The sequence below is a fragment of the Vipera berus genome (assembly GCF_964194415.1).
Source record: "Vipera berus genome assembly, chromosome: 1".
Lineage (NCBI taxonomy): Eukaryota > Metazoa > Chordata > Lepidosauria > Squamata > Viperidae > Vipera > Vipera berus.
In genome coordinates, this window is record NC_138202.1 from 35,803,440 (window position 1) to 35,831,357 (window position 27,918).

A 27,918-nucleotide genomic window follows, 5' to 3' on the forward strand; every position below is an offset into this window, starting at 1 on the left:
ACCAGCCCAAACCCCCTCTTATTACCTAAAAATAATATACATACTTGCATAGATATACAAATGTAAAGGTGATAATCTACAACCAACCAAGTGAAATTAAGTATTTGATGAAATAATTTCTCAAAATATGAGAAAAAAGTTTTCACATGCTTTTTCCAGTCAAAGTATTATTAGCTCAGAATAACAGAGTTGGAAGGGACTCTGGACGTCTTCTAGTCCAACCTCCTGCTCAGGCAGGAAACCCTATATGATTCCAAACAACTTGTTGTCCAATCTCTTCTTAAAAACTTCCAGTGTTGGAGCATTCACAATTTCTGGAGGCAAATTGTTCCACTGATTAATTGTTCTGACTGTCAGGAAATTCACCTTAGTTCTAGGTTGCTTCTCTCCTTGACTAGTTTCCATCTATTGCTTCTTGTCTTGCCTTCAGGTACTTTGGAGAATAGCTTGACTCCGTCTTCTTTGTGGCAACCCCTGAGATATTGGAACACTGCTATCATGTCCCTCCTCGTCCTTCTTTTCATTAAACTAGACATACCCAATTCCAGCAACCGTTCTTTCTGTGTTTTAGCCTCCAGTACCCTGATCATTTTTGTTGCTCTTCTCTGCACTCTTTCTAGAGTCTCAACATCTTTTTTACATCGTGGCTGAAATGTATTCAAAATAAGGCATGGCACAATAATGTTGCTTCATAGGTTTGTTCAACATCTATTCATTAAGATTTCATAAACTCTGATCCTATTTCTGGTTCTTGTGCTGCAGGAATATGGATTGTTCTAAACAGTTCATAAACATTTCTTATTCTTTAGCCTAAACATGAGTTTTCTGCTGCAAGCTGAAGATATATGGAGGAGATACCTGTTCTGTACCAGCCTGCTACCGGCCTTGCAGAAAGGCAACCCCTGTACAAACGGCAGAGGCTGGAAAGCGTCTGAGGCTGAAAAACGTCTGCCAAGTTTATTACACAAACAAACAACAAAACATGAAACAAGATACCGGAGCTTTGATCCTCAAACGGAGCGGTTGCTTTCAGCAACCAGCCCTTCCCCAAACACTCCCTTTATTAGAGTTCAGGGCGTGGCCTCCCTGTGCCTCCTTCCGAGAAGTCCCACAGCCTTTCTCTGCTTGCTCCTGCTTGACTGCCTCCTGCGTCGGGCGTCCTTGAACAGGGCCAGCTGTGGGTCATCATCATCCGCACTGTTGGGCTCGCGCAGCTGAGTCTCCACCAAGTAAGAAGGGCCTGGCTGGGGGCTCTGCGGAGCCTCCAAGCCATCATCAGCAAGTTCGTCTTCAACACCCCGCTCCTCCCCCTCGTCTGAGTCATCCGAGTCATCCGACCCGGCTGCCGGACCCACAGGCTGACCCTGAATCACAACAATACCTTCCAACATTCTCAAAGTCTATGATCAGGCAAGTCATTGTTTTCAATACTGGTTTGGGGCATTTAAACTGGTTGGACTTTAAGTCACAATAGTTTTAACTATACTAAGTATGTTAAGTTTTTAAGATGTCATAAAACAGCTGGGTTTTTAATTCATTTATTTTTAATCACAGCTTTGTTTTTATCTGAGTTATATTATTGTTAGCTAGCGATGAGAACTATCCTTAAACAGAAAACTGTAAAAGAAGTGGAGATATAAGCTTCTTAAGGATCCCAGTCATTCTTATATTTGACAGGTACATACTCTATCCATTTTGAGTTAAAAGTATAGTAATGTATAATAAATAACCTGAAGAGCCTATTTCTTGTATAAGGAAAATTGTGGCAAGTAATAGAACAAATACCTTTATTACTATAAGATGATATAAAACTATTTTTCACTGGGTACTTTGACCAAAATCCATAATAGTTTTTAAATTCAAATCTGTTGAGTATAATAACAAGTTCTTTTTTTAAAAAAATCTGGATCTTTCGAACAGAGAAAAAGAAACCGTAAGGTTTTCTTGGAAGTTTCATTATTTTTATCAAAATCTTCGTTATATAGCTCCATAAAATCAACTTAGGATAGTTTTACTCAGAGTCATAAATATACATACCAAAATTAAATATCAAAACAAAAACACTTTTAAGAAAAAAAATCTAGTTTATTGCACTTATCTGAAAGCTTATTGGAGAAAAAAACCCACATGTTTATGGAAGTGAAACTATGATGGAAAACATTTCAGACTGTTAGAAGATACAAAAGAACTCACTGGGCTTAGAAGAACTGTCAACACCAATTCATATTTATGAATCAAGCCAATCACATTATTAAGCACTATATAAACATCTAGCAAACTACGCAATTAATGAAAGAAGGGCGCATTTTTAACAGTGTTATTGTGTTTATATACATGCAAACATTCATACATATTTTTGGCTGCACACAAATGCAAGTGTGTCATTTTTTTTCATTATTAGAATATGAGTATTTGGCCAGAAGTGCACCGTAGTGCCACTCCATTTGCTCAAAAATTCTGGACTTGAGAGAAGTGATGGCACTGGAATCCCAGTTGCCAAAGGGCTTCCAAAGAAATCTGCCAATTGAACTAGGGATAGAAGAACAGCTAGTTGGTTACAAAAACCCTCAGAGGCAGACTCAAAATAGATGACACCTCAGAACAAAATAAATGTAGCCACTTAGTCATCCCAAAATAAAAGAATCAACCAAGAACAGAGCATTAATCATATAAGTGCTGCTGCTGCTAATAAGTATGTCTATGGTGCCAAAATTAGTTCTTATGCAAAAAATCCATTGATACAGGATTGTATCAGGCAGCTTTAGAAAGAAAGAAAAAAATCCCATTATCTCCACCCAGGTTCATCCAGTGTTACTTAAGTTAGCTCATTTGCAGATTCAATAATAATTGCTTCAAATATTCAGGTCTCAAATAAATATTTATATATATATTAAAAAGCACTATAAATGATAACTATTGGGATAATATTTTGTCTTACAGTGTTCTTAAGAAATTCAATAATTATGATACATAAGCTGCGGTGATCAGTAAATTATACATTTAAGTATCTCTGCTGTAAACATTTTAAATATAAGACATTGCAAGATTTAGCTAATGTAGCTAAAATTTCCTATTATAAAGGCAAATCCTGGTGAGTACCACAACCTTTCTTTTGGGATAAGCTTCTTTAGTACTATATTTAGATTTGATTATAAATTATGGTAAAAAGGAAATACAGAATCTAATATGAACACAGGCTTAATTCTGTCAGGCTAAATGTGGTACTGAATCTCACCCACAGAGCCACCCTCATTTTATGGAAATGACTTATAATATTGTGTTTAGCTCTCATAGGCAATTGTGGAGCAAAAGCCTAAACTGTTTGGAAAAACATGTAAGGCAATCTCCCCTAACCAGAAGCCCTCCAAGATACCTTTTAACCAAAATGTCCACAATTCTCAATCAACATGTTAACATGGCTGGGAATTTAGAGAGTTATCTTAATTCACAAGAGACTCAAAGTTAGAGAAGAATAAGGGAAACTAATGCTTTTAGCCCAGTTAATCAGAGTGAAAATTCAGTAGAGCTCTGAAAGTTATAATGAAACTTTAATCTGAGCATCAAATTGTGTAGCTTTCCACTGAAAAAAATACAGTATTTTATTCCTTTCTATTAAAGGCATACCCCCATTTTTTCCTAAGATATTAATGTCCAAGTTGAAAACTAAATAGTGTTTTTTCAGCAGTTGAGAAATATGTAATATAACAGAAATTATTTCTACATAGTACAGACATTAGCTTGCATGCTGTAGCAAATTCATTTTGCTGTTAAATGAGGTTAAATTGATACATTATAGTCAAAGTACAACTTCTAGAATAAAGGCAAGTTCACAATTTCTTTAAGCGCATTGCCTGCCTCATCTGAGATATACTGAACAAGACATTTTACTAAACAATTTAAGGACTACTATATAAATTAGTCTCCTATATCTCAAAAAGATAATGTTATAAAATGTTTGTGGCTTCAAAAGCTTGGCATTTCCCAAGTGACAAGATTCCCAAGGATGTGTTCTTACTTATTTACTGTTATTCACTTTATATCATTTCCCACTCATCCTCAAAACCATCAGAGTGAAACAATATAGAAGCATCACTGTGTTTCTGCATGTTATGAGAATGCTGGAATGTCTTTGTGAGGCGCTGAATGAGATTTCCTGAAGAGCTAATTGCCCATAGTTCATCTAGAGGGGTAACTGGGAAACAATAACAGCAAATTAGTTGTAGTATATAATACAGAAGAACCAATAATTCAAGAAATCTAATTTACCTCCAACCAGAAAAATTTAAGGCTGAATTATACTTAAGAATAGGCCATTAAAATCAATAGGATTTGAAATCAGCATTAACTTTTCTCATTGATTTAATGCCTTTGCAATAACAACCACAGCAATGGAGTACTGCTTGGATACCATTGGCACTGAAAAAATCCCCACCAGTCAATTACAAAAGGTAGCTGCTGTACTTGGAACAGCTTACATTCTGTGATGCTACCTTTAATTCCAGTAAACAACATTTGACTATCCCAGGTCCTTAGGAAGGATTGGAAAGGTGGATAAAAATGCCAAACTCAGTCTAAAAATCAGGCCGAGTGTGCAACCAACCAATAATATATTAAACTTGTAAACTAAGTTTGGAGAAACAAACATTTTCTTTCCAATTTTGCTTAAATCAAAAAATAAACTGAAAACAGAAAAAGTCCAATTATTCAGTTGAAAGTAGTTGTTAGAATAGAATTTGCTTGACATTACTTTGTCTGTGTACACATATCTGCTTGCGTGTTCTGCATTTGTTTTGATGGTGAATGGCCCATGTGTTCTATAGTAAGGAGTTAAGCCAGTGGCAGTGTGTTATTCCAAATGGAGATCAAAACAATTAAATAAGATCTCTTCAAGGCAGTCTGGAGGACTTAAAATTTAAATGTAGAGAGGAGTTGTGTGAAATTAACGTCAAACTGATTAGAACAGCTAGTATATTTCAGGTTTCTGATCCTGAATAAATAGAATTCCTGCTATAAATCCCCAAAGACTACATAACATGTTAGTGTTCGTTCACACACACACACACACACACACACACACACACACACAAAGATATACTCACTTGCCAAACAAGAAACATTTCCTGGAATCTTCTTCCAGTAATCACCTGCAGGATTTTTATCTGTGATGCCATACCGGCGGGCTACATCTCCATTTGGACAACGCGCCCATACAGTCTTCATGCTTATTACCAATTCACTTGCCTGAAGCCCTGAAAGCCAAGACATTTGAAGTACAAACCCACTGAAACAGCTTTGTGACGGATACTACGTATACTGTATTCAGAAGAAACTTATTATTAGAATAAATGAAAACAAAGCATAAAAACAAAACAAAAAGGGTATCTTCATAATTTTTAATCTTCACAGCTAAGAACTGTATGTACACTCTATGAAATATTTGAGTCCATTTATTCCTTTTCAATCTACTGGGCTCACAACATCTTGTGATGAATGCCACAATTTAGGATGCTGGAAGAGGGAGTAGGTTTTGTTGCACGATCAGACAAAATGTGTTACAAGGATTTAAGTACATTAATTAATATGGGGCTGAGCATTGGCAATACTCAAGTTACAACCAAAGCATATATTTGTTAAGTAATTTTACCTGGAACCTGGTCCCAATTTGTGCCTACCGGCATTTCCTCTGTAATCCCAGTGCGCACATGAACATTCCATTTGTTGTCAATGGCCCATAGACTCTGATCAGTAGGACTTGAATACACACTTATCAAGTGCACTCCGGCTGCCTACAAAAATAAAGCATGTTGTTTGATGTTACAAATCCTACTTGAATTGGCAACTAACTGAAGGGAGAAAAAAGAAATAAATGGACAAACCCTGATCAAATTAGTCAATTCTGGAAAAAGAAAATCTCAACATCACTGAAATACTTAGTGATATGTCTACATACCGTATTTTCCGGCGTATAAGATGACTTTTTAACCCATGAAAATCTTCTCAAAAGTTGGGGGGTCGTCTTATACGCCGAGTCGTCTTATACGCCGGAAAATAGTACATAAATCAATCGAGCGTCTCCGTTCTTGCAAAGCAACTTCAAGCCTCCTTAGTCCAGTCCCCCCTCCAACGTGACTCTCCCTTCCCACCCCCAAGAGCCTCTAAGCCCCTTCCCCTCCCCCTTGCAAACGCCAGACCCCGGGAGCGGCAGGAAGCCCCTCACCCTCACCCAAGCGGCATCTGAACATAAGCAGAGCGCGCCCTACTACCCGCTATCTCTCCCGGCAGTTGTCTTCTACCCCTGCAGGAGGACCCTTGGTAGGGGGTGGTGGCATGTCGGGCCCGGCAGGCCCGACATTCAGCAAGGCCTCGAGACCACTCACCAGCGATCCGGCATATGCCCGCATCCGGCCTCGCAACCAGCTGCAGAAGCCCGCGCCCGGCTTTCCTTCCCCCCACCTGCACCCGGCTACCGGTTCCTGGGCCCCGGCCCCAGCCGCGGGCCAGCTCGCCAGCGACCAGGCCGACGGACTCCCGGCCGCCAGACGCTGAGCTTTGGGAGATGCTCCCAGGCGGGTCGGGGACGGAGCGCCTGCCCGCCGCCAGGCTGTTCCAGGAACTTCCAGGGACTTCCGGCGGGCCAGGGAAGAGCGTGCCTGCCAGCCCGTTCCAGGAACTTCCAGGGACTTCCGGCGGGCCTGGCGCCCCTCTCGCCCGCAGACCACGCAGCGGCCCTCGCCAGCTGGCCTCGGCATGGCCGCCCCAAGCCCGGCTCTCCAGTGCGTCTTCCGGGCCCACCTGGCTGACCGCCTCCTGGGCGGGGCTTGGCTCCAGACGTGCAGCTGCTCCGTCTGCAAATGTGCTCTCAAATGGGTGGGTGGAAGGAAAAGCCCCTTTGGGCTTCAAAAGGGAGGCTTTGCACCATCTACATCAGACGGGGCTGAATCGGGCTTGTGTCGGACACTTGGCAACTGGCATGTAAGTATTTTCCGGCGTATAAGACAAAAATCTTGAAAATCTTCTCAAATGTCGGGGGTCGTCTTATACGCCGAGTCGTCTTATATGCCGGAAAATACGGTATTCATCATGAATTGAATATCAATGCTATTTCAGTAGGTTCAATTTCACCCCTCCACCAATAAGCATGCACAAATGGTAAAAGAGGAGAAAATTGTTAGAAATTTCAACTGGTACAAAATAAAACTATGTTTAGGGAAATCAAGGGTCCAAAACATCGACCACAAATTTTGTGAGATTTATATTACTTAAGGTGCTTTTCTAATCCAATCCAAAGGTTCTTTTATATGTATATACATTTATGAGAATAACAGCCATAAAATACGATCCAAAATATAGCAGTTAAATATGTTTTATACTTAGCGAAATAAATACATAGGATAATGTGTAAGTGAATAACATTTATAGAAATTAAGAATATATCCATAAAATGTTAATATAAAATTAGTCCCAATCCTTTAACATATTGTTAAATCTAGTCACATAGACCATCTATTGCTCCATCTTGCCAATGTGACGTTTTTACCTATCTATTACTAAAGAAGATATTGCTTGGATTTTAAGTAGTGCCTTCAGTCTTCAAAATCTTTCCAAATTTAGAATTCCTTTTCTGAATCCTAAAGTTTTAGTACTGCTCATTTATGTAAAGCTGATTTAAATTATTTTTACCACAATTAATGGAATGCATTGATCCCCATTTTTAAGATGCTGTTTTGTAATTTTTAGAAATTATTTGATGTATACTATTGTATAAATCACTATTTTAGAGTTGTGAAGATCTTCGTGAAATAGTCCAGCATTGTTGAAACACAATTTTTACTAACATGTCCATCTTATCTGAAAACCAATTTAAAAGGTTGTTCTAGAAGGTTCTATGCATGAAATTATTATTTATTTTATTTATTTATTAATTCGATTTATATACCGCCCTACTCCCAAAGGACTCAGGGCAGTTTACAAGGCAAAATTTAAAAACAATACAATATAAAATTAAAATTAAATTAAATTAAGTGTAGCCGCAAAAATTAAAATCACAATTTAAAAACATTAAACCCCTCAGTCCAGACCAGATAGCTCAAAGAGCCAGGTTTTTAGGTCCCGGCGAAATGAACAAAGGTTGGGGGCAGTCCGGAGTTCCGTTGGCAGTTGATTCCATAGGGCAGGCGCGCCCACAGAGAACGCCCTCCCCCTGGGGATCGCCCGTCGGCAATCCTTGACCGTCGGTACCCTGAGGAGGCCCTCCCTGTGGGAGCGCACAGGACAATGGGAAATTGACGCTGGCAGCAGGTGCTCCCTTAGATAATCCGGACCCATGCCATTTAGGGCTTTATAGGTCAATTATGTTTATAATGCCTTCAATGGTAGATAAGAGTTTCATCAATGTTCTGGTTGGTCTCCATCGCCTTTTTTCTGCATTACTACTTTGCACAGCAAACCTGAAAAAGCCACACAAGCTTTCATGAATTTTGTTCAACTGAGATTATTCCCCCAGGTTTTAGCCTGGCACCTTTAACCACTATAACAAACTGGCTCTCTAATTATATTCTAGCAGAGATGAAATATATAGCTTGATCCAGTAGTGGGATTTGGCCAGTTCACCCCTCTTCGGCAGAACCGGTAGCTAATTTTTTGTTTCCCAGGCCCAGAATGGACTTCCGGAAGTGGCATCCACACAGAGAACCAGTTGCTCACATAGTTGAATCCCACCACTGGCTTGAACTGATAGTCCAAATTCAAATATGGATTTTCAGTGTCCTTCATCACTAGGTGTTTTTTGCTGTGGACCATAAAGCTACATTAAACCTTTATTTATTTATTGTATATGATAACAAAGGGACTAACATTAAAAAGCAGAATGGTTAAGTGGTACTTGCTATTCTAGCTACTGTTAAGTTCAAGTTCTGATTAATTCTACATTATCACTTAAATTATGTTTCCAAATAGCAAATCCCTACTTTTTAAATCGAAAGGAACTTTAAAGGGGGAAAAAAGTACACAGCCTATTTAATCCTTTTTTTAATCACAAAACAACTTAATCTCTCTTTTATAACTGAGAACCTGGATGAAAGCCACATGAGCAGAAGTTCAACTGTTTAAAAGGAATCCGACTGAAGGGTGTCAAGAATATAGCTTCCATCTTGCAGTTTTATACTTGCACCTGTCTATTCCAATTTTCACCTCTTCAGCAGAAAGAAATACATTTTTTTTATCCTTTAAAATATAGAAAACAGACCCAAAACAGAGGTCAGCAATTTTCTGAATGGAGGCTGCAATGCATTCCTCTGCATATGGGATCACAGGAATGTGGTAATTTTGGACCAGTTTTGAGGAGCACGTGAAGAGCAAGAATAGGAACTGTAACCCCCATTTCCATACTTAAACAGCTAAAATTAGTGCCACCAACATCCAATAATAAAATAGCCACTAAAATTAACCATTATGCTACTGAGAACCTGGGGGAAGGTTGTAATTGATGTGCATAAATAGCTCTGAGCTACAAGTTGTTTACCTCCCCTTAAAGTGTTCTAAATTTAATCATGCTGAAATAGGGCCATATTTGTATAAAAATCTATACGTATATTATTTTATTATGTTATGCATATCTATATTGAAGTCACTGAAGTTTGACATTGGGGAGCATTGGTGTGTGAGAGAGAGGGGGAGGAGGGGAAGAGAGAGGGGCACATTGATGATGGAATTGTTTCTTTGTTTAATTGTGGCTAGCACCAAGTTAGTTAGCTTTTAGTACAGTTAAAGATCTATTGCTTGACTTAGCCTTTTGGCTGACCTTATACTACAGTATTATTTCGCACATTTCAATTTTTTTGATCCTGTTTTATGACTGTTGGTTTCAAAACGTTGTATTGTTTTAAATTTTCAGTGGTTTTATTGCTTGGTTTTATTACAACAATTTAGAATTATTTTTGAAAGAAAAGCAAATACCAATTAAAAAATTAATAGCAGAAATTAGTCACATTTATTTATTTATTTATTTATTTATTTTAATTCCATTTATATTCCGCCCTTCTCCGAAGACTCAGGGCGGCTTACAAGCTTAGCAGTAGCCTTCATTCTGTGTATATGCCTGCTTATTAGGGCTTTCATACACCCCCCAAGCGGCATTATTACAAAGTCAGCTTAATTGCCCCCAACAATCTGGGTCCTCATTTTACCTACCTCGGAAGGATGGAAGGCTGAGTCAACCTTGAGCCTGGTGGGACTCGAACCTGCCAGCTGCTAAAGGTAGTAAGGTTTCACTTTAAATAAATACAATTTGCAACTCCATCAAACTTCAAGGATAGTACTGCCCAATCACTGGTATAATGAGAATATTCCCTCACTGAGCTTACTCTGCAATCTCATTTTACATACTTCATTTTCAAGGTAAAATTCAGTGCCCTAAGGAAAATTTACTCTGAACATGTGCTCCCACTGACACGAGTGTCATCTTAAAACCTTTTAATAGACCCATGCTCTGTTCTATGGCATGAAGGCATTAATCCACCCTTTCTACTTTATTTGAAAAAAAAATAAGGTGAGTTCTTCCATTTACTCTAAAATCATAGGTTGCTGCATTTGCCCCTTTTAGGCAGTTTTAAGACCGAGTGGGAAGATGTGAAAGATTCTGTATATCCCGCTAACTTAAACACTCCTGTTTACTTCAGCATTCTCTCAGATTGGACTATTAAAAGTTTATTCCCAGAGTATAAAACTTATTTCAGTTTTCTTTCCCTGCTTAAAGTTTTCTCGCCTATGCAAATAAATCATGGCCTTCATGTTCACACACTGAGACATATGTGTTTGTGTGTGTGTGTTTACGGGGGGAAATCCCATGTTGGAAACAGCTTCATTTATCTTTTCTCCATAAACAAGGCAACAAGTATCATTTTTCTCTTGTTTAATGCTGCCCTAGCTTTCAGCAAAGAGAAGTTGTTTCATCTCAGTGGCTCTAATTGTCAATTCATTTGTTAATTATAATAGTTCAGCAATAATGATAAAATTCTGTTCCTGCAGTTTATCGGGAACAGAAATGCCCTTCCTTCCTAGGCCTGAGAGAATGTGGCTAGTTTAAGGTCACTCAGCTGGTTTTATGCCTAAGGTGGGCCTTACGGTCTCCCAGCTTCTAGGCCACGGGTGTCAAACTCGCCATGTTGCGACTCTTTTTGCATTGCTCGCAATGGAGTGGGTGTGGCTTCGGTATTATGAAACCCGCACACGGGCCAGCAGTTGGACACCCCTGTTCTAGGCTAATGCCTTTACTACTGGAATTATCAATTCATTTGTTAATTTTTATATTTCTGCCATAATGAGAGATTATGTTTAAACTTTTAACCCTAGGCAATTATAAGCTGAGGGCTTCTATTGCTTTAGGCTATCCAATTAAAGCAGTAGAGATCATAACATAATACTATAATGTAATATCCAATATTGTATCATTTTCTGATTAAGCCAGCACTGACAGATAAAAGGAGCTTAGATTTTGGGTTAAAATAATCTATGCATCCCTTGAAAAAATCTGCCTGTTGAAGAGAGTTCCCTGATCTCCAATGTAATATAGCATGTTCTAGATTGCTGAAGTAGCTCAGAAGTTCTTCAAATTGCTTTTTGAATTTTAAGATCAGTTAACTTAAATTGAGAAAAGAAATGCTTGTCTTACCAGCTCTATTTCATATAGTAGAGAAAGGTCCCTTCAAATGTCTGGAAATGTGTGTGGGGTGGGGGGTGGGGAGTAAAGATATGAGAAGCAAAGGGGGGGGGGAAAGATAGCAATTTCTATTTTGATAAACTTTTAAGTCATTTTAGAATGGAACCCTATATTAATTTAAAAATATGAAGTGTGTGTCTATGATTGAAGTGCTTTAAGCACAAGATAACTATATATATAACTATACAGTAACTATTAAGAAAATAAAATTTCCTCTGCTATTATAGCCATGGAATACTTGCATTTGTAAAAGGGAAAAAAGAAAACAGGCTTAATTTGTAAATCCCAAGAAGAATTTCTGTAAAACTACAGTTGAATTATATAAATGTTACTGAATTAGCATAGATAATTGGTTACTTTTGAAATTTCTGAAAGCTACCGTAGAAAATAAAACTTTCAATCAAATCTAACCAGTGATTTTAAAATGTGCACTTCTCATAAAGTAAAAGGAAGCTAGCCAGCTTGCTTGTAATTTTAAGAAAAACAGAATGGGCTTATAGTGTCATAAAAAACTCTTCAATATCCTAGTTATTCCCTGTAAGACATTTAGTGTTCTTAATTTATGAACAATACAAGCAGGATGGAAAACAAATATATATATTTGTTTTCACATGGGAGAAAACCAGACCCATCCCATAACCACCAAAAGAACCAATGAAGGGAACAGATCACATTCTTCAGTAATCATTTAATTACCAGTTATTCCCCAGGCCAGAGTCACCAGCAGAGGTAAGGCTAAATTAATCTAAGAAACCTGAGAAAATTTGAGCAAGATGACACTATCTTTAGGTTGCAGATTTATGATTTGTATAAGTATGGCCAGGAAAACATAATTTTGGAGTGTTAAAATGAGTAAGCAATGTAGCACTTCATTGGCAAATTAATTTGTAACTTAGGAAATACATCAAATGGGAGAAAATTATACTTGCAGAGCTTCATATTTCAAAGAAATCCTAGGCTCTATCTGCACTTCATCCCCATCACTGTGAATATGATACAACATAATCTCAGTGAAAATAATCGACTTTCAGTGTACCCTAAATGGTTCAGTACAAAGTACTTGCAGGTTAAACAGTAGATTAAAGCTAGCAAATTTTGGCACATTGTTTATTTAGACAAGATAATGGTGGCACAGTGGTTAGAATGCAGTGCTGCAGGCTAATTCTGCTGACTGCTGGCTTCCAGCAGTTTGGCAGTTTGAGTCTTACCAGCTCAAGGTTGACTCAGCCTTCCATCCTTCCAAGGTTGGTGAAATGAGGACCCAGATTTTTGGGGGGCAGTATGCTCACTCTGTAAACTGCTTATAGAAGGCTGTAAAGCATTGTGAAATAGTATATGTCTAAGTGCTAGTGCTAGTGCTATTTTCAAATCTGCATGGAGTAACACCAGGTGTTATTATATAAACAAATTATTAGTTAATTCTGGAAAATAAAACAATTGCTTGTTCACCAAGATTTGTTTATTTGCTTTGTACTGTTGTTTGGCAAGAGAGCAAAATCTTATTTGTTTATTGGGTTTATATGCTCCTGAATCAACTCATGTGCTAAGAAGATATAACAAATAAAACCACTATGAACCAAGTTGTGCCTTCAAGTCACAACTTGGTTGCTTTGATCACTGTTTGTCTCCCTTCTTCGGTATGGAGGACAGCAGGATGGTAAACACTGGAGTGTGGTGCAAAGTGGAAATTAATATTCTGTCCCTTCTGTTTTTCTATCTGCTTATCTCTGCAGTGAACAGCAGCTGCCGATCCTGACATATGCAGAACGAAGATATAAGAGAACATATGACTGAAATGGCTTTCAGAGTGTTATCTTGATTTTGCTGTGAGAAAGCTCTAAGGGGCCCAGAGGCAGGGAAAAGGAGAGAAGAGGGAGCCATCATCCCTGCAGCTGCTATGAGAAGTCATGCCAAAGACAAGCAGTGTTACTGGTGATTTAGGCATTTAGGGAAAAAATCAGGCTTCAGGGACGGGATAATGTTTCAAGTGCTTTAATCAGCACCAGTTATATCAGCAAGTCTGCTTGGTATTTTCTTCTTTCATAGTTTTATGTTTGCCTTGAATGTATTCTGTATTAGCAGTTTTAAACAGGAAATAACTATTGATGTACAGGCTTCAAGAAATTTAACTTTAGTTGTTATGTCACAATCTGTGTTGCATTCCCATCAACAGGCTAGTTCAAAAATAAATGTAAAAATTCATCAAATTTCCATATGCAAACCAGAGCATTCACAAACCACACTTCATATCCTTTTCAACACAGAAGTCATGTGTACATGAATATACTTGGACTTCTTAAAATCACATGTGAAACTCCAGCAGAATATCACAGTAAATGTTCCAACCCAAATTCATTCTGACAGTCTAGCTATTCAACAGAATTTCTAAGCTCACAGCTTTAATCTTCTTTAACATCTTTAGATCCATAACTGGAGAAATGCAAGACCGTTTCATGTCAATATCATACAGAAAAGTGACTAGTTGAAAATTGAAAGAAAAGTGGTTATGTTACCTGGATGGGTGGCTCAATCATTATCCATGCAGGCAGCATCAAATTTGGATTCAGAGGCTGAGTTCCAACTCGGAAATAAATCCCACCATAGCTGTCACAGGCCCAAATGTGCTGATTTCCACATGCTAAGCTTGTAAGTTTCACAGCACCTAATTAGAAATGGGGGATTTTAGTTAGTTAGTCTCTTCAATCGTGATTTATGACACCAGTTAGACTTAACCTACAGGATTACTGTGTTCCGCCCTGCCCCAGACTAATAATTTCAGGTGTGTGGAGATAAAATATTCTTCTATGACTCTTGTAATATAATATGAAAAAAGATCTAAGCACACATTTCCTTTCATCAAAAATAATCTGGACATCAGACTTATTAAGCAAATAAGTCCCTGCCTCTAAAACCCACAGTGCTTCTAATGTGCTCTCAAAATACCAAATGTGCCTACCAGGCTGGACACTCCTATACTAAATTATCTAGAACAGACATGTCACTCACGACGTCACATGACGTCACGCAATGTATTGGAAGTTTTGCCATTGCTGGCAACGGGGTGGGCGTGGCTTCTGTGTGATCCGTCTGGCCTGCGGGCCGGCAGTTTGACACCCCTGATCTAGAATGAACCCCTCTGCCCTCTTTCGGCATTCTTTCCACATACAGATCTTGGGGGGAGGAGAGTGGAGTTGCTTTACTATTTGCTTTACTGAAGAGGTTTCTATACCTGCAGAGGAATTCTCACATGAAATTCTTTATCACTGCCAATAATAGATAAGCCTACATTCCATTTCAGATTATCTTTACAATCTGAATTACAGTATAGTAAGGAAACATAATTTGTTGTATAATTAAGAGATGCAAATTTTCACATGAACTCAAGTGAACTCCTTCTGGGAGACAGCTAAGCTTACGAAGTCTATAAATACATTTTAATGTTTTACATTCCAAATGTTACTACAAATAGTGGCTGCTGATGAGATCTATGGGATAAATATCTCAAGATTAGTTATTTTCATTTCCCCTATACTAAGCCAATAAGAAGTACTTATCTTAAAGAGCTATATGATTCACACAGCATGTACTGTATTTTTAGTTTCATTAAAACAACACCATCAACATTTTGCTTCTTTCTTTAAGATTGAAATAGAAAATATAAAGATGCAAAATAACTCTCCCTAGTTGTTCAATTTTCCAATAACAGAATACTTGTTCCTAGAAATGTCAGCTTGTTTGATTTTTTTTGCTCTTTTGATTTTAGGATGCAAGGAAAGAATGCTAGAGGTATTTAGTTGAAATGTGATGTCACTGGCTTTAGAAGTTATATATATATATTCTCTCTCTCTCTCTCTCTCTCTCTCTCTCTCTCTCTGTGTGTGTGTGTGTGTGTGTGTGTGTGTGTAATTAGACCAAGAAGAGTGCCACTTCAAACAACTAAGTGGAATAATGAAATATTCTAACTACATGGCTAAAGTCTTAAAATGAATTCATCAAACTGGATTCAAATCAAAAGGTTATGAAAATATTAATCTTCCCTTATTTCTTTATAATCACTTAAATTCTGCCTTTATTTTAATATTGTTACACAACACCTAATCAGTCAAAAATAATTTGAAAATATTAGGATAAATTTTTATTGATCTAAATTTCAGTGCACCTATTAAAAATCACTTCACTGCCATTTTTTTATCATATTAGCCTCAGTGTTTGATGGTCAGCTGATAGTTTTAATCTAAATAAGTGCCAGGATCTTTGGAACACAGAGTCACATACAATCTCCTCTGCATTACTGGATAGTTATGTACATGCACAGAACAATTTGATGTCCAAATATATACTTATTGTGGAGTATTTTCAGCTTCTATTATCACTCCAATTTTGGATGTTTTTCTTACAAAAAGTGATGTGAATTATTCATCCAGATAATCATATGTTTCTGTTGGTCAGTTCAGTGCCAAAGTCCATTAGACTTTATTGTAAAAATTCTGAATATAACAGAGCAAGTTTAATTAAGTCATATGCTGACTATTCAAGTTCACAAAGAATTGACTGAGCAGAGTTGAAATTTCAAAATCCACTGATGCATTATGCTAATTCTCTAATCTTAATGAGAAACGTTTTCTAGACTTTAAACTAGAAAACTTTTTCAGAAAAAAGGTAAATGCTCATCTTTTATATAAAATGATATGCAGCCACACAGAGAATGCTGGGCGGTGAATACCAATGTTAAAAGTAGTTATGATGCTTGATGATCCTTCTTGAATCAGTGATAATGATTAAGCACCTTGTTGTGTTAGAGATGAAATCCTAGGGCAATGATATTCAGAACCTTTATTTGACTCAACAGTGGTATTTCCTGCATTATCTCCCTACTTTTCTAGGTCACAGGTAACAGGGGATCTTTACATTTTGGGGGCTTTCCCAATGATTCACAGAGTCCCACTCCAGTGTGCAACTGGGATTTTAAAACATCTCTGCCTGCACCAGTGAGTGTTTTAGTGACCAATGGCTACCAGAGAAAGAGACGGTGACAAAGAGAAGAGTCCACTGAAAAAAGATACAAAAATAAAAACTGTGCATGTACATGCTACAACAGTGTCAACAACTTATTTATTCATACCAGCTCCCACCATTGACATCTGATGCTTAGGTTATAATCAAATTTCAACTGCATCCTTTAGGCAGCAAAAGCAATAACTCAATAATGGTACTCAAAACAGCACATCATAATTTGTTGCCATGACATTGTTATCCTGCTTCCTGAAAATACTCATCATTCTCTTCTAAAACATAACCGGTTGTCTAGTTCATTGTTGTATCCTTTGTTTGTAGCTAGTACGATAGGAATTTCAAAAACTGCTATGACCATTTATTCATTTCTACAAATAACTCAGGGCGGCAAACATATCCAGCACCTTTCTCCTATTTTTCCCACAACAATTTAAATTATTATCATTATATTTCATACATCGAAACAATTCTGTGTGTGAACTCTTTATCAGTTATACAGAGGAAAGAATCTGATTATCTGCATTTCAGCTAAGAAACTTCTAAAACTACAATTAGATTTACCTAATTGAGTAAGGTCCAGTTTGGTCCAATGCATCCCTGTTGGGCAATTTGGTGAAAGTGTCCTTATGAAGACCTGTCCCAGATTATTCAAGCTCCATATTGCATCCCGGCAAGCTGAATAGTAGACCATTTCACTATCAGAAGGGAGCTGAACAGTTGAAGGATGGAACTGAGGATTCTGATCACTAACACAAAACAGATCCTTGCTACTTTGGGACAACCACAAGAAACTTCCTGAAGAAAGGACAAAGTTTTTATTATAAATTCAACTTTTTTAGAAACCTTTATAAAAATTAATTAGTATTTGTACATAAAGCCAAATCTGCATTCTAAGATTGCATTAATATAATTAGCATTAGTATTTTCATAATGCAGTTAATTCACTTCACGGACATAAACCTTGGAAACATTAAAACTATAAGATATTTAAAAAATATTCCTATATTCCATATTTTTCTTTTTAAAAAAACGTGAGGCTAAGAAACAGTTCTTTAAAATGTGTAAAAACAATCCTGTTCTTTCAAATCAGTGGCTGTTTTACTCTAGCATTCTGTTTTCCATAATAACAATATGTTTCTGGGAAACCAACAAGCAGAGCATGAGTCAATACAAACTGCTGATGTTGATCACATAACAGAGGATTCATTTTAAATTTATAAAAATGTATGTGAACGTTTCATTTCATGGTTTACCTTACATAAAAGCATTTATTTTATTTTTAATACTCAGGAAATAAACATAAAATTAGTTAATTATCATAACACATTGGCACTGTTCTAAAATAAAATTGTTAACATTGAATGTGAAGAGAATAATCTTAGACTGTGCAGCACTGAGAAAAATATACTAATATAAAAACTTGATATAGCTATAAAACATGAGAATGAAGATTATGCAGTTAAAATGTGGAGGCAGTAAGACATAAAAAGTAAATGACAAATTCTCAAGCTATAGTTTTACTTGATCATTTATTAAATGTAATATATGGATTCCTAGTGAAGCAATGGTTTAAAAGGACTGGCAAGGATGACCTTTATGAGTTCTTAAATCACAATGCAAGTTAAAGGTTCATAGTAAGAGCATGAATTTCCAATTTTGCATTCACCTTCTTCTTGCTATGTATTAATTAACTTAGAACTAAACAAGTTCTTAAATTACCCAGTTCCAATACTATTTTATGGATAAACAAAATGGTAGCAAAGATCAATTTATATGTTTCTTTAATCTAGCAGAAACGCATGAATATATTTTACACACACACACACACACACACACACACACACACACACACAGAGAGAGAGAGAGAGAGAGAGAGAGAGAGAGAGAGAGAGAGAGAGAGAGAGAGAGAGAGAGAGAGTTGTTTTAACCTTCTTTTGTTGGAGCTGCAGAAGCTAACACAAAAGCCCATTTTGTAGCTGAAGCAGTGCCCCGAGGCACAACATTATTCCAATATGTACCTGCAAAGAAAACAGGAAAACCATCAATATAAAAACAACTCCTGTCTCATGTGCAGTAAGTAATGTCTGAAATCCATTTTTTTTCTTTAAGTTTTTATTTGAAACTGGTTTCAAATTTTCATTTTGACCAAACGATGACAAGAGATTCCATTTAAACTGAGGTAGTCCAACAAGAGTGATCACATGGAGCAACCAATGCCATATATAGCAGGATTATGTTCTAAAACAGCTAGAGCAGGGGTCTTCAAACTTGGCCCTTTTATGACTTGTGGACTTCAATTCCCAGGATTCCTCAGCCATTATGGCCGGCTGAGGAATTCTGGAAGTTTGAAGACCCCTGAGCTAGAGTAACAGAATCCTTTGAGTCTGAATCTGCTTCCCCTTCCCTCACCTTATGTTCCTGTGAACTAGGAAGGACTTGTCTGAAACATTTTTTCATGTTACTTTTATTGGTCCAGGTCCGTGTCCTTCTTACCTGACTGTTACCTAGATAACAGCTCTTGTTCCTGCCCTTCAAGGCCATTCCCTCTGTCCACTAGACCCAAACAAGGGTATTCTTTGCAATCCAGTTTGACCTATCACTTTCTTCTATATAATCATTCCTTCCTAATGCTTCCTATCCCAAACTAACCTATTTAAGATTTGTTTAGGTAATCTAAAACAGGACATTTTCTGGATTATAATATACTTGTTTGATGGGCAGTTGCTTATCTTGATGATTTGGGAAGGAGGGGGAGCAAGAAGTGCAATACTTTTAACTGCTAAGCTTGTAAGCCGCCCTGAGTCTTCGGAGAAGGGCGGGATATAAATGGAATTTTTAAAAAAAAATTTGCTCAGGCAGTTTTTCTTTCCACACATCCCAATTTCTGGCCAAAACATATGGAAGAAATAAGTTTGCCTACTGTGGTATGGAAATATTGAGTAAATTAATTCATATTCTAATATATGCATCTATGAATCTTGAGACCTGACATCCAACACTTAGTTTTACTGATGTATCTGAAATATATTTGAAATTTCAAGCATTTTAGTATCTATTGCTGTTATCAGTACCAAACCAACATAGAATATTAGAATGTCAGCATACATTCTACATAACTGTTGGATTTGGCTTGATATATAAACCATTCCACAATGCAGTAGTTCAATTTTAGTGTACTGTAAATAAGGCAGATTTATTTTTTTTTCCATTTTTACGTATTTCTGCAGATTAATTGAACTGTGTATCATTGAAATAAAATAAAATAAAATATAGAATGGGTCTCAGGTGAGCTGAAAATGTCCTAGATAGGACTCAGTTGCATACCACTAACATCTTTTAAACATCCTTTTATTTAAAATCTGGAAACTCAACACAACATGCATACATTGTATTTGATTTAAAGGCACATGACGTAGTGACCTCACTAAATCTAAGCAAGACTGGGTCTGGCCAGCAACCAGAATGCCTAGCCATTCTTTGTAAGCTGCTTAGATCATCTCTGGAGGAACAAAATAATACAAATGTTAATAATTTAAAACAGATGGCAAAACTGTACACTAGGCTATGGGAATATATGCCAGGAAAGAAGCATTAGGCTCTGCATGCTTGGCTTTGATACAACCAAGTTCTACATATTTGTCGATTCCCACATGCCTCTTTCATTCACAAATTGATGTATGTCTTGGCAGCATGCATTATGCCCAGGAGTGACACAACAGACAAGGTATTAACCACCGCTATTCAAAATCAATGTGTTCAGACACTTTCTACTTTGAAATAATTGATGGGAATCAAATCATTGCTAAATGACTTTAGATGTGCATATGCCAACAGGTTAAGTTTAAAAGCCACCTCAGCAACAAAACATGCACTTGCCTATGAGGCTTCCTTTTGCTACGTGAAATTCATTCTTCCCAGAGGAAATCCAGACACCGCTGCTATTGACTGCAAGTAGGCTTGGTTGACACTGAAGCTGTTGTGACCAGAAAGTTGTGCGCAGTTTGTCTGCCACTTTCTCAACAGGAGCCTGGGCTGCTGTCGCTACTGTTTGTGTTGCATGGATTATTGTCTGGAAAAGGCTGCTCTGGTCAAACACAACATAATCGGTAATGCTTACCTGGGAGAGTAAAATACATAAAAGGACTAATTTAGTTTCAGAGCACATTAAGCTCTCGTTACATCACAGAAAAACTCCAACAAGAGGAACTTCTTTTCAACAGCATATTGCCTTTCAAATTTTCAGGAAACATCAATCTACTTCTTCAGATGGAATTAGAAAAAATTTCAATTATTCTATATATATTTTTATTATTTATTGGTTAAATTTACTTGTTGCCTACCTCGGCACGGGGCTACTCTAACAATAATAAAATAATAAAGAGGAAGAAAAATGAAAGGAACAGAGCAGAAATAAAATAATAGAACATAAAATAAACAATGAAAAAGAACACAGCGAGAATACATCAATATGATAACTGAAAAGATGAATGGATGGAAAGCAGAGTGTGTGTGGGGGGGGCGGTGTGTGTGTGGAATCTGTTATTAATCCAGCAGGCACCTCCAGCATGGAACTCCCTATTTGGTCCTTAGGCTGACTGATAGAGCCAGGTCTTTAGCCGCTTGCAGAAGGATAGGAGGGTGGAGGCAGATCTTACCTTAGCGGGTAAGATGTTCCAAAGGGCATTATAATGTTATAATTCTGACTTTGAAGTGGGGAGAACAGGCAGGCAAAAACGTATCATTCAGAGTTCTGGAAGCCTTGCATGTGACTTATTTCAATTTCACACTTTGGAAGGAGGACAGTAAAAACTGTTATAGGTTTTACAGTGAGCTATGTGATGTGTTAACAAGAACGTTCAGTAGCTTGGAAATATCCCAGCAAATTTAACAGTCCCTTTAGAATAAAAGATATACCATAAATGCTCAACAAACTGGAAGTTGTATTAACAGCAAGCAGTACATAAAGCAAGTAAATCCTTAAAGATGCACCTCTTTCACCAGACTTTGTTATAGAATTTCAGTACTTTATTATTTTAATCTGTATTTCTACCTTGTTCTGTTCTGTTTTGATTTTATCTTTTTTCCTATGGTGCCTTAATTGCTTGCCAGAATATAGTAGAAAGGTAGAATATAAATACATTATTACACTGATGGTTGTTGTTATTATTTTCAGTATCCTTACCGCACTCTAACATGTGTATGCCTCTATGATGTCTAAATAAATGTTATCATTCTGAATGTGGTCACGTTTTGCTTTACAATTTGTAAAATAAGTTTTATAATTATTATGACGTTTGTTTTCTGTCTCAGAATTGTGTTCTTTTCCTTGTTTTTTCTCTTTGAATTGTTCAATTAAAATAATTAAACTTAGTGGTCAGTTGACTGTTACTATTTTTCTCTTAGTAGAATGTCAAGACTCCCTTCCCTCATATCAGGATTAGAGCTCCAGCTCGATTCTGATTATAGACCTAATACAGATTTATAAGCAGTATTCCTACAAAACAGAGAAACGAGACAACCAATGGACATCTAGATTTAATTAGTAAATGTAGCATGATTTCATCACTATCTTAGGAAGGCAAGCTCTAGTAGGGTTTCATTTATGGATCTTCCCCAAATCTACTTTCTGTCATCTTCTGGCTGGGATTGAATCCAGGATATTATCAGGAATGCAAGTAAGAAATCTGAGCCTCACCACCAAATAAGCCCCCTTTGTATTGGAAGTAGAATAGGAAATGCCTACTTGCCACCAGTGGTTGTCATCCCCTTGTGGTTTCTTTGAAACAACACCAGTTCTAAACCACAGGTTCCCATGGATATCTAAAATCCAGATGGTCTGCTGGTCTCCAAGAGTAATACACACTGGCTCTAGACCTTGTATTTCACTGCAAAAGCAAGCAATACTTTTTTTTTCACAATATTTACGCAACCGATTCCTTAAGCACTTCTATCAATTTACAAGACTGAACATAACATCATTAAATTCAAATACACATATTGCTGTGTCCCTATTACACTATCGTCCACAGTTTTAAAACTGTGAATATTTAATGCTAATTAAAAGTTCTTTAGAAAAGCTAAATTTTAATAGCCTTTCTGAATCTCTTTAGGGAGAGTGCCATCTGGATCTCGGTGAGGCAGGGGGATATATCCCAATATATATTTGAACAGTACCCAGAAGCCTATTGGAAGCCAACATGTTGACTGTAAAGCTAGTGTTATATGAACTAATGGATATCAGCATAAAATGATTACTGCAGCCTGCAGTAGATTTCAGTCAGTTTTCTAAGGCAGCCCGACATAAAATACAATGCAATTGTCAATTCTAGAGGTGATTAGAACACAGATGGCTGTCTCCAGGGCTTATTACCACGCTTACAGAAAATATTATTTCCTTCTTTTCAAAAAATATCACCCATAGTGGAATCCCACTGCATTCCCATTCTATTTATTTACAGTTCAGTATATTAAATTCAAAATGGTATGGTATATTACTTTACCCAGTGGACATAACTAAATATTTCCAGATAAAATTTTACTGAAGAAAACTGAAACTTACATTCCACCAATATCAATGGACTATAACAGACATGTCAAACACAAGGCCCGGGGGCCAGATCTGGCCCGCAAAGTGGTTTCATGCACCCCCCGAAGCCATCCTGGAAACAGTGAGGGAACGGCCCCCACTGCCTTGGCCCTGGCCCAGAGACCCTCCTTCTGCCAGAGACCCTCAGATCTGTCCCACTCCTGCCCAGGCCCCCATAGGCACCCTTGATGCGAACGATGTAGAGTTGGCCATGCCCACCCAGTAGGCCATACACACTTTAGCCACACCCACCCAGTAGGCCACGCCCACCTAGGCCACACCCACCCGGCCCCAAGGGCAACCGCAATGCTGATGCGGCCCTCAGTGAAATTGAGTTTGACACCCCTGCACTATAACAATGATTATTACTTGATCATGCCACTGCTCATATTAAATATATCCAAACAATACTTAGTGCAAATTAACTACTACTGAATTTAAATATAATTTAAAAAGCTAATCAATCTGCTCCAGTCTCACAAGAGCTAATAGCATAACCAACTATAGAACTGTTAGCAGCCAATCATGAACAATTTGCAAAACTTAACAAGATAACAGATTTTGGTTTTCTTTGGATCAGAACTGATCATTCACAGAAGGTCTAAAGACCCGGCTCTTCCCCCAAGCACAGAGCTAAGATTAGGTTAAGTCAGGTCAAGAACTTGTTTGGTCTGGTGCCTGGTGAGAAGGGTTGTTCTATTTTTATTCCACTTTTTTTATAGTTGTTGGGAGCCAACATAGAAGCCTTACTTGAGATAGGCAGTCGTAAGTTCTTTAAATAAACAAATGAATAAAATTATCTGGATCTAGACGTTTTAAGTATGAAATAGGTATGCAATTCTAATTATTAAGATCTAATGATGCAAAAAGGTGTGTGTATGATGCAAAAAGGTGTGTGCTAAATTGTACAACTTCATGGGCATTCTTCCCTTCTTTTGCCAAGTTTCAAAAAATTTACCATCTAAAAAAGAAAATCAATAAAACCTGATGTCCTGGTTGGGAAACTCTCTCTTCTCATGTGATTCAATATGTTGCCTAAGCACATGCAACTAAGATGATGAAAACGCCGGTCCTTGCAAAATCAAGAACTATTACAGGACATGCCTACTGTTCAGAGACTGTTTACCTTATGATATCACATTTCCAGTGCTCTCCTTCAGGACAGAAACTGCTTACACCTTCACGAAAGAGAAGTACACGTTGCTCCGTTAATGCCCAAATTATATTATTTCTGGCTGTAATCTGCGATAGTTGATATGGACAGTCCACTTTTACCGCCCTGGCACAGGGACGATCGACACTGAGGCCTTCAAATAAAATACAGAAGAGCAATAAGCGTGTCGCGCTTTTTTTCTTTATCATGTTTGCTTTCTGAGTTTAGTTTTATTTCCTTTCTTTATAATTTATAATGTAATTAGAAAGATAGAACTACCTCTGTTTTTGATATTATTATATTTGACCTATACCCAAAGTATTTTCCTTTAATACATTTCTATCCTCTGCGTAGCAATAATTTTCAATTGTTATCCAGTTCATTTAGTTACTTTGAGAGTTTGAGAATCAATGTAATTGGAAAGTACTGCACGATAAAATCAATACCTTTATATTTACCATTTACAAGCAAAGAACCATGGTTTTGACAAGGGTTAAAAATGTAGTGCCTATATTTTTATAGCCCTAATTTTAAATTCCTATGTTCCTCTTCAGCGTATTTCCCCCCCAGATCTGGTTATATTATGGACTGTTGAAAGTACACTTACCAAATGTATTTCTATACAAATGCATTCACGCATTATATCTATATCTATATCAGAATTTTAAACCAGTATAGAGAAAGCAGCAGAGCAACACACACTACTCCCATTAGCAGGGTTACAAACTTCTAAGGAGCAGGAATAAAATATTTTATAATTGGGTGGACTAAGATCTGGAAATATTTTGCCACTGAATTTGGTCAAATATTAGACCCTGTACAATTACTGGAGCACATATATATACTGCCACAGCAGGGGCAAAATATATAATCCCTCCCTCCTACATTTCATTGCAATCTTTGGTAGAGCTTCCAAGAGTGAAATTAAATTTCTCAGGGAGAGGGGAGGCATAGTTGGCCAGACATCCAAGAATTCCTGCAGGCCAAAAACATACTGTATTACAAACCAAAATACTTGCTGTGAGAACCAGTAATTAGCTCTCAGAAAAAGGCCAGCTATTCAATCATTACAGCCATATTTTTCACTATAGTAAAGGACACAAGTAAAGGCAAACTAATAAACACCGATGTTTGGAAATTCTAAACATGCCAGAGTATTATTATTTTTTTAATCAATAAGAGAAAAGTCATTCTGGTGTTAAATACAAAGAGAGCTTTGTATTACTTTCCCTATTGAGGCTGAGGCTATTTATTTATTTATAATTTCTGTTTCTACGGTTGCACACTCAAGACAAAAATTCCTTCTACTGCTGAATTACGTATCATCAAAACATGAAAACTGTGAAGACAAACAGATGCTTCCGTGTATTTGCTTACCCATTAGTATGACACAGCAACCTGAATACAATGGCTGGTGGTTCCAGGCTTGCTGAGAATGAAACCCTGTTAACTGTGAGCTTCTGCAAGCAGGGAAGAAAATTTTACTGATTTCCCTTTGTGTGTGCAGACTTGTATGTTGTGGTAAGGGAATCTTACAGCATAGTGTGACAAGTATTTTGATTCAATACCATTGATTTTTATGTATTGTTATTTAATACTAAGTCAGCTTAAACGTTTTCCTAAATAAATAATGCTCTCTCTTACACTTCAACAGAAATCTTTGTTGGATCAGTCACTTGACAGACAAAACATTTTAAAGGACTCCTTCCGTTGTAGACCAGCAAGATTGAACTTCAAGCCAACAAACCCAGAAAGGACTTTAAGCTAAAACTATTTAACATAGCTAAATCAAACTGTATCAGGCAATTAATAATTTCTATTTGGTTTAAGTTTTCAAAACTCTCTTTCAGGGAACACTTTTATTAGCATTAATATTTTTTGCATTAAATTGTAACAAAATTGCATAGAGTGTTTTAGGTTGTACTTAGTACAAATGAGCATAACCTAGCCATCACATCATATAACAGAGTCGCAACTGGACTTCACAGTGTAATCAACCCACAGTAGGAGAAAATTCCTGATGGAAACAAAACTTCTTTCTAGAAAAACTGTCTGCCTTGCTTCTTCGAACTTTTTACTGAAAAATCTCAACTAATTTTTGAAGCATTCTCTCAGAATGTAATTTAGTAAGGAGATAATTCCAGAAGAAAAATAAAAACTAGCTTAGGTACCTGTCTGTAAATACAGATCACCATTTGTTCGGATTATCCAGGCTGTGTCATCACTCAAGGATACAAATGCTGCTTGAGGTAAAGCTTCATACCAGTGACGTTTTCCTCTGATAGTTACTTTGCCACAGGCAAACGCTTTATTGGTTTTTTGCTCAATCTTCCATAAAAGAGTCCCTAGGAAGAAACAGAGTGAGCGCCTGTTACTCGTCCCAGCTTCTGCCAACCTAGCAGTTCGAAAGCACGTAAAAATGCAAGTAGAAAAATAGGGACCACTACGGTGGGAAGGTAACAGCGTTCCGTGCGCCTTTGGCGTCTAGTCATGCCGGCCACATGACCACGGAGACGTCCTCGGACAAACGCTGGCTCTTCGGCTTTGAAATGGAGATGAGCACCGACCCCTAGAGTTGGAAACGACTAGCACACATGTGCAGGGGAACCTTTACCTTTACTATGAAGAAACCTCACATAAATAAAATTATTCACAAGAGATTACTTTTAAATCTAATGAATTTCTCGTCTGCTAGTAGCAGCTATTTTAAAGTCTAAGACAGTCTTCGTCAACCTGGTGATGGTCTGACCACCATGGCAGTGGGAACAAGGGGATGGGAGTATGGAAATGACATCCCAATATATGTGGAATGCAGCAATTTATGAAGGACGCATACAAGGTTAGGTTCTTAGAGGAACAGTCACAAGGCAGTTGTAGAGTTTTAGAAATCCAACTCAAAACATGAAAAGTGCCAGCTCAAGGTAAGCTTTCTTCTCAAGTGTCAGGCCAATGAATAAAATCATCCTGCAAGTATTCTTTACAGGACAACCACTGCAAATAAGACATCTCCCTGGTCATTCTTATTTCCAGAATTCAACATCAGGGAAAGACTAATATAATGAATACAAAGAAGTAGCCTATAAATCATGTCGTATTCCTTTCTCCTCCAAATCATTTTTCATTTATGTCATGGCTTTTAAACTGAAAGCCTAAAGCACTGCTCTTATTGGTTCCTTTTTACATGCAAAATAAAATGTAAAGATTGGAAACAAGCAATCTTTACAGAAATGTAGTAATCCTACAATAGAATCAGTAGTTGAATGAATAGCTACTTCTAAATAGGGAATAATTTGTTCAAGCAATCACCTAAGACAGACCTCTCATAAAAGAAAGAGACTTAATTAGTTTCTCTAACAGACAGCACTGACACTGGTGATTAGAGAAGTTGATATAGTATTTGTCAAATAAGAAGTACAAAATAGACCTACAGGACTAGCCAGGCATGGGTCA

The 27,918-nt window shown here is 37.3% G+C and overlaps 1 protein-coding gene across 1 annotated transcript in view; it reads right to left on the minus strand.

Annotated features, from left to right (window-relative positions):
* Window positions 1–2,859: 2,859 nt before the first annotated feature.
* The window catches only part of TECPR2 (tectonin beta-propeller repeat containing 2), a 42,452-nt gene continuing 17,393 nt past the window's right edge, over window positions 2,860–27,918 (minus strand). Inside the window, exons 11-20 of the mRNA XM_081346507.1 lie at window positions 26,640–26,813; window positions 24,442–24,622; window positions 22,473–22,614; window positions 20,606–20,846; window positions 18,658–18,747; window positions 17,291–17,524; window positions 14,230–14,378; window positions 5,645–5,786; window positions 5,100–5,249; window positions 2,860–4,192 (exon numbers count right to left, since the gene is read on the minus strand). Coding sequence (XP_081202633.1) covers window positions 4,035–4,192; window positions 5,100–5,249; window positions 5,645–5,786; window positions 14,230–14,378; window positions 17,291–17,524; window positions 18,658–18,747; window positions 20,606–20,846; window positions 22,473–22,614; window positions 24,442–24,622; window positions 26,640–26,813 — 1,661 coding nt within the window. The 3' untranslated portion in view covers window positions 2,860–4,034. The remainder of the gene's footprint in view (window positions 4,193–5,099; window positions 5,250–5,644; window positions 5,787–14,229; window positions 14,379–17,290; window positions 17,525–18,657; window positions 18,748–20,605; window positions 20,847–22,472; window positions 22,615–24,441; window positions 24,623–26,639; window positions 26,814–27,918) is intronic.